Source organism: Tachypleus tridentatus, chromosome 12, assembly GCF_004210375.1.
Source record: "Tachypleus tridentatus isolate NWPU-2018 chromosome 12, ASM421037v1, whole genome shotgun sequence".
Lineage (NCBI taxonomy): Eukaryota > Metazoa > Arthropoda > Merostomata > Xiphosura > Limulidae > Tachypleus > Tachypleus tridentatus.
Window position 1 is genome coordinate 54,299,562 of NC_134836.1, and position 7,999 is coordinate 54,307,560.

Sequence of the window (7,999 nt, forward strand, 5' to 3'; positions counted from 1 at the left end):
TTTCTTCATCATATTTTGAGTAAGTCTGTCTCATTGTCTGTAGAAAACGTTTTGTTTACATATTTGTTGAAAATTATCTATCTAGTGTTGTAAATTGGATCTTAATTTCTTCCTTTCAATATATGTATATATATTTACTAGCTGGCTCATCCGATCAATAGAAGAAGACAGTAACCTCAGGGTGTGACATTGGGAAATCAGTTCCGAACGCCAATCACGCAATTTTACACTCCAGGAACCTAAGTTGGATGGCATTCGGCCCAGTGGTTCGTTTATAACGAGCGGACACACACACACACACACACATAAAATTTTGTCAAATAATAATTTAGAATTATATATACAGATGCTAACTAGAGATTCCACTTGGGGTCTCTGCACAACTACGGAAATCACTCTAAATATTCATGCATATACGATGCTTTTGTGATATTTGAAGTGTTAATTTGAGCCGTGTAAATCCAGCGACATTAAAATTAGTACTGAAAGAATGGGACAGAGCATGGACTTGTAAGATAAAAAAAAGGACTCGATGAAATGTGTCCGTCTAACAGGATTGTCTTTATTAAAGGCTATTTCTGTGATCAGCTGTTCAAAGCTATTTTCCACCAGTCTACCTGGGGAATCTATTGATACGGAAAATCTTATCTATTGGGAACAAATTTTGCTGCTAACTGTTGGTAAGGGACAGAGGGAACCGTGGATGGACAATAAATAAAAATATTCAACTATTCGAAAGCGCTGGAATTTTGGGTTTCGTTTGAAAATAAAAAGTTATTAGAACGGTTAGATCTAACATCGTTTCTTACCAATATGATAAAAGAAGAGGGATTTTTGCATAACATTGTATAATTATTAGTATTTTAACGTAGATACAAAAATGTACCATGAGCATTAAAGAAGGAATATAATTAAACGGTTCTTGAATGTTAACGAGGCAAGATTACCTTAAATTGTTTCTTGAAATTACAGCTCTCATTGCGAGAGCGAAGTTTGAAAGAGAAACACAGCTTGTATCCAATATTATAAATTACATAACTCGGCTCACATTTTTTATAAACGTAATTTTATTTCCATAACTTGCAATTTATGAACCAGAAGTCAAGTGAAAACAACCGACGTAAATTTGTAATAAAAAGTACATGATTAGAAAGAGTAAACTTTAAATAAGTCCAACATCAGTCCAACCAAATAATGGCATTCAAGAATATCTTTGTTAGTTAATTTGAAGAACGCTGTAGAAAGTATTGAAAGTTAGGTATTAACTGTTTTTGTTTATATATTAGTATTTGGGATTTTTTTTTCCAAGAATGTAATGGTAAACTGAAGATTAGATTTTGTTTTTCTTTCATATTCGTCCTTTCAGCCGTGGGTGCGTTATAATGTCACGGTCAATCCCACTATTCGTTGGTAAAAGAATAGCCCAAAAGTTGGCGGTCGGTGGTGATGACTAGCTGCCCTCCCTCTAGTCTTACACTGCAAAATTAGGGACGGCTGGAGCAGATAGCCCTCGAGTAGCTTTGCGCGAAATTAGAAATGAACATCTTTTATATTAGACATTTAACTAGAATCGATAAAAATACTACTCTTCACTGTATCGTTCTAATTTTAGTATATGTACTGCCCAAGCAAGTACGATAAAAATACGTAAATGTGTTCATTTCCTTTTTGAATTTCGCGCAAGGCTACACGAGGGCTATCTGCTGTAGCCGTCCCTAATTTTGCAGTGTAAGACTAGAGGGAAGGCAGCTGGTCATCACTACCAACTTTTGGGCTACTCTTTTACCAACGAACGGATTACTAGTCGAACACCTTAACCCATCTAGCCATGCCGGACCAATGTGTTTATTACTATGAACTAGTATTTCACTAAATTTCTTTAAACGCGTGTCTCAAGATTAAATGGAGTTTTAATTTCGGGGCCGTTGTATCATTTATTGATGCTAATTCTTTATGATTTTATGTTATTTTACTTTTCTGTCAACCGAGATAGTTTATGATTTCTCTCCCGGACAACTTGATGAGTGGGAAGAGATGACATCATTCATATATTTTAACTTAGAATATAAACACATTTAGTTCAGCTGGTTGATATTACACGTATTCATAACATCGGTTTTTGCTTTTCATGTGTTCAATTTTTATTGAAATAATCAAATAATAAGAGAGAGGAAGCCAATACCAATACAGCTGGGTATTAGGGAAAACGGACACTAGTCTAATAATTATAATTCATGGGTTTCTGTTTTATGGGTAGAAATGGTAGCAGCTGGTCTGTTTTAGACTGTCGAGTTTGATAACTGATGTGCTGTCATACGTTACGTCAGTGTATGTAGACATCTGGTGTTCGACGTTTTTCACACGGTTGACACTTGTCATATATAGTTTTATTTTTATTTTCAGTTAATATCTAATTGATAATTTATTCTTTTTCTTCCCTTTAAGTTTTTTATCACATAATAAGGAACAGATAATGCTAATTGAAGGTAAGATACCTATTAAAAATATATCATTAACAGCTCAGGTCTTAGTGAGGGAAACGAAAAGTCACCAAACAGGATGTTGTAATTTATCAGGTTCAATCGTTTCCATAAAAGTTTGTTTTGAATTACGCGCAAAGTTACGCGAGGGCTATCTACGCTACTCGTCCCTAATTTTGCAGTGTAAGACTAGAGGGAGGGCAGCTAGTCATCATCACCCACCGCCAACCCTTGAGCTACTCTTTTACCAATGACCATCACATTATAACGCACTCACGGCTGAAAGGGCGAGCATGTTTGGTGTGACGGTGACTCGAACCCGTGACCCTCGGATTACAAGTCGAGTGTCTTAACCACCTGGCCATGCCGGGCCCTTCATAAAACTTCTTTATTCTAATGGGGATTTATTTTTCATAGAATAATATATGCTATAAACCAATATTCAAAAGCGGACCTTAAATATATATCCAGTCAAAACACATGCACCTACTAATTCGATACGTTGTTTAATTATCAATTCGTAATAATTCAAATAACCAAATAAAATACTCGACTGAGTCGTACTGAAAGATGCACTATTTTCATACTAACACATGGTTACACAGATCTATCACACCTTACTCGTAAACGAGCGAAATGAATGAAAGTATTTGATAAAATGGACACTAAAAGTCCTGTAGAAAGAATCGTGAATGCACAATTTTTTAAAACAAAGTTTAAATTATAGCCTAGGTAAAAAGTTGAAACAGGAGTGAATCAATGTGTCGAATATACTACTGTCAAAGAAAGACCTCTATAGCCTTGAGTATATACATATATAATATAACCTTGAAGCCGTTTCCAAAATAAACATTCTTCCTATTTTTGTTTTAAAAAAGTACTTTTTGTGGCTTAAAAATAAAATACTAATTCACAAAAGTTGCTCTATAGATAATTGCATATTATTTCATTTAACAGGCTTTACCACGTCCGTAGCAATCTATTAACTTCTAAGAGTGCCAGAGCTTATGCTCTATGTTACGAGTAGCTCGTACAAAACTGGAAGATACTTCTGAATAGTCAAAGTATCGCGAAAGCGGTATAATTTAAAGTCAAACCCTTCAAAACTGGGTGGTTCGTTAGTCAAGTTTACCGACTGAACGACATATCAACTTAATCGTCAAACTGGAACATCCAGAAAAAAGATAAAAATTAAATTACCTCTTTAGAAACGCCGAGCTTCTAATGAATTCTACTGAGAACTATCCCACGAATTTTTTTTTTTTTTTTTACAAATTAATATAAATTTAATCATGATGAATTATTTAATGGTTTGACTGCCATGTTTCTTACACATCAGGCTCACTTATTGTCGTTGGTTCAGTTTTTCAGGAATTATAATTTCAGAGATATCATTGAATATCAGATAAATACTTTGTGGTATTACTTTCATTTAGTTTAAATTGTTGTTTTTGTTTGTAATTAATTGCAAAACTACTCAAAGGTCGCTGTGCTCTGTCACCACGGGTATCGTAACCCGGTTTTTAGAGTTGTAAGTTCGCAGACATACCTCTCCGCTGTGCCACTAGGGGCAGCTTAAATTGACATCAGTTTCATAATCACTTCTGTACAGTTATCTAACAAGTTATGTTAACCACGATAAAACAGCTGCTTACAGTCCTCGTTAACAAGAGTAACTGGAGTTATACTTCATCTTTACATATATATTATATCCTTTTTATCTTGCCAAGTAACTGTTCCTTAAGAAACTTCAGCTTTTGGATGTTTACTTTCTTTCATCAATTATATATTATCGCTTGAATATACATAAACACATACACACACACACATATATATACATTCCATATGCTACCACTTATGATGTTGAATATGTGCTTCGAGTTTTGCGGTACTAAAGAGAACCTAAAACATCAAATACATTACGTGCGCTCCACGACTATATGAAGCTCAGTTTTATTCTTTCAATTTGATCTTGAGGATGGAATTCCTCCAAATCGGTATAACTCAACGACAAGTAGTGAATCGCATGAGTGATTGGGAATTTGTAATTCTTATTTCTGCCTACACTAGGTTTCCATCAATAATATCATCCCATTTCCATATAAGAATGGGGTGGGTTGAGTCTGTAGTCCTTATATTATATAGAACACTATACTGTTTTATTACTGCAGCACGAAACGTGATTCATCTGTGAAAGGAATGCTTCTGTTGCTGATTCAGAAGTTCAGTGTTTCTGATACCCCTTACAAGCATCGAGATTCTTTGGGCCTTGCTGTGAGAGGAATACATCTCAATGGACTTCTGGCATATAGCCAGCCCTTTGAAGTCAATTTCTAATCACCTATAGAACTGAGATTTTGTCCGGTTGCAGCTGTGAACATCTAATTCAGCCTAGAATTCAGTTACCTTGCGATTGTAGTGAGTGAGAATCAGCAGATAGAGGCCTATGTCTTGTCTAGGTGTCTAACAACTGTACCATTGGTTTGGAAGCTATTCCACGGAACATTAACGACAGATGCTTTGAGAAGCTAGTGGCAATTCGAAGCAGTTGTTGACCGGCTTCCACTCTTCTGATGGTTCATAAACAGTTCTGACCCATTTAAGTAAGCTCTGTGGTTTATTTCCAACTAACAACTGTGATTTTATATATATACAGCATAGGCTGGGGGACAGATGAATCGGTTTCAGATCATATGACTGAACGTCAGATATCCGATTGCCATAACAGTGAAGTAGATGGGTTATGAATGGTACTATTTGATACCAGTATGCATTTTTCTTTCTTATGCAAGTCCTTTGGTGGGACAGCAGTAAGCTTACGGACTTACAACACCAAAATTCGGGGTTCGATTCCAGGCGCAGGACAAGGCAAAACCCCCAATGTAACTTTTCTCTAAAAGCAAATAAATAAAATTACAATTGATCTATTAATAATGTTCTGCAATGTTTGATGAGGACTAGTCGAAAAAAAATATCAATAGGTGAGTGTGTTTTCTTATAGCAAAGCCACATTGGGCTGTCTCCTGAGTTCACCGAGGGGAATCGAACCCCTGATTTTAGCGTTGTAAATCCGAAGACTTACCGCTGTACCAGTGGGAGACGAAAAATCATTCGAGCGTTGTTTCATGTACAGGCTGATATTAAGTATATGTATCTAAACCTTGTATAATTGTTTTCAGTATTTGTTTCAGTTTGTAAACAATACAATTGAAAATGTGTTTTGTGGCTTGAACTTTTTCCACTACAGCTCGTCCATAAGGTGTTAGGATTAATGCAATTGTGAGTGCAAATACATTGATTTTGTGTCATAGACGGATATGAAGTTTGATTGGAAAGAGGAATTTCCTTTCTTGTATATAAAGTTATCTTTATCATGGGTTTCAGCCGCTAACAACAGAATAATGTATCTTGTGACTATCTGTAGTTCCGTGTGACTGTACTTTTTGGATAAATGCCAACACAACGGTAGCCATGGAATGAAGACAATAATGGAAACCTATTCTGTCAAAATAGCTGTAAGCATTGTGGGATATTGGCGAATTTACTAAATATTCATAAAGTATTTCTACAAGTTAAGACTTCTCTAAATTATGGAATATTGTGTGTCATTTCTATAAAAGGAATACGAGTATAATTCATAATTTTAAGTATTTAAAAATAAAAATAGAATTTGTTTGTTTGTTTTGGAATTTCGCACAAAGATACTCGAGGGCTATCTCTGCTAGCCGTCCCTAATTTAGCAGTGTAAGACTAGAGGGAAAGCAGCTAGTCATCACCACCCACCCCCAACTCTTGGGCTACTCTTTTACCAACGAATAGTGGGATTGACCGTCACATTATACACCCCCACGGCTGGGAGGTCGAGCATGTTGAGCGCGACGCGGGCGCGAACCCGCGACCCTCGGATTACGAGTCGCACGCCTTACGCGATTGGCCATGCCAGTCCAGTAAAAATAGAACAAACTCACTTAAGCCTATTTAATAAAACAAAAAACGTTTGCTTGATGAAGCATTTCTTAAATGTCTGTAAGTTTTTCAACCACTTGCCATGCTCTGTTGTAATCTAACGTCATTATTTTGGCTTGGTTTACACAAAAAAATCGCAAAATTATTTGCATTTCTAAAATACTATTATTTATAATCATAATTGAAGTAATGACATGCTATTGTAAGATATGAAAACGAGGTCATTAAAAATGTTTAAACTCACCGTTGCGGAGGATAAAAAGAAAATGAATGATCCAGACAGAAACTATAGTTTTTTCAGTTTTGATGCAACGCATTCTGCTGGTATGTGACACGACCGTTCAGCAAACTTGTCGTCGAGGCCTAATGAATCACGAAGTTCTAGCCGAATATACTAAATATTTAACTCTCTTTGCTCAGCAGCATCTCTGCCTCCTCACCTGGCAAGTAGGAAAGGTTATCGCTTGACGCATGCGCTGCAGCTTGCTCTCCCGACGTTCTATTCGACGCGGGCAATACAGATCAGTTCAATGAGAGAACACAGTATCTCAAATGTTAGCATACATCATGACCTCTGTTAAACATGGATAAATTCACAGTGTTACACATCAATATCCAGGGTGCTATTGCTTCCAACTCCTTTCCCCATTAAATTTGTACATCTGATTTTTAAATAAAATCAAATTTAAATAATAATAATTAATAAAATAGTGCTAAATTAAAACAGCCACCTACGTACTAGACTTAAAAAAAAGAAAGAAAAATATAAATGGACATTGTCCTGAAAAGGACCAGTTTAAAGTTGACATTAATCCATATTAATCAATCAATTTCAACAATGTCATGGAAGGAAGAAGAGGTCTGGTGTACCTAACCCTCCTGGGGGCCCGACATGGCCAAGCGTGCGACTTGTAATCTGAGGGTCGCGGGTTCGCATTCCCGTCGCGCCAAAGATGCTCGCCCTTTCAGCCGTGGGGGCGTTATAATGTGACGGTCAGTCCCACTATTCGTTGGTAAAAGAGTAGCCCTAGAGTTGGCGGTGGGTGGTGATGACTAGCTGCCTTCCCTCTAGTCTTACACTGCTAAATTAAGGACGGCTAGCACAGATAGCCCTCGTGTAGCTTTGTGCGAAATTCAAAAACAAACAAACAAACAAACAAACCCTCCTGGATATAAAAATTATATATACCCAAATACCAGAGACAGACAGACAGACAATGTATCTCACCGCTTAAGCACATAAAGTAAGCTAACAACATGAAAAAACACTGGAATATATTGACTATTTATACAGCGAGTGTGTCGCAGTGACCGTTTGAACATAAATGAACATGACCCTGATAGGGGGTTTTTAATTCGTATCAATGAACATTTATGAAACCAATACCCTCTTCCATGTTGTGTTCAACATTTAACAGTTGTCTTAAACAATAAACATATCTATAAACATAGTTAATATTAGTCGTAAAATCAACGACATAAAATTGGACGAAACCTCAAACGTATACGTACGGGACACCCCTCGAAGTTGGCACACCTGCAAAATTATTGAG

General features: G+C 36.4%; 1 protein-coding gene across 1 annotated transcript in view; it reads right to left on the reverse strand.

Moving 5' to 3' along the window:
* The window catches only part of LOC143233355 (uncharacterized), a 71,363-nt gene extending 64,460 nt beyond the window's left edge, over positions 1 to 6,903 (reverse strand). Inside the window, exon 1 of the mRNA XM_076469528.1 lies at positions 6,691 to 6,903. Coding sequence (XP_076325643.1) covers positions 6,691 to 6,763 — 73 coding nt within the window. The 5' untranslated portion in view covers positions 6,764 to 6,903. The remainder of the gene's footprint in view (positions 1 to 6,690) is intronic.
* Positions 6,904 to 7,999: the final 1,096 nt, after the last annotated feature.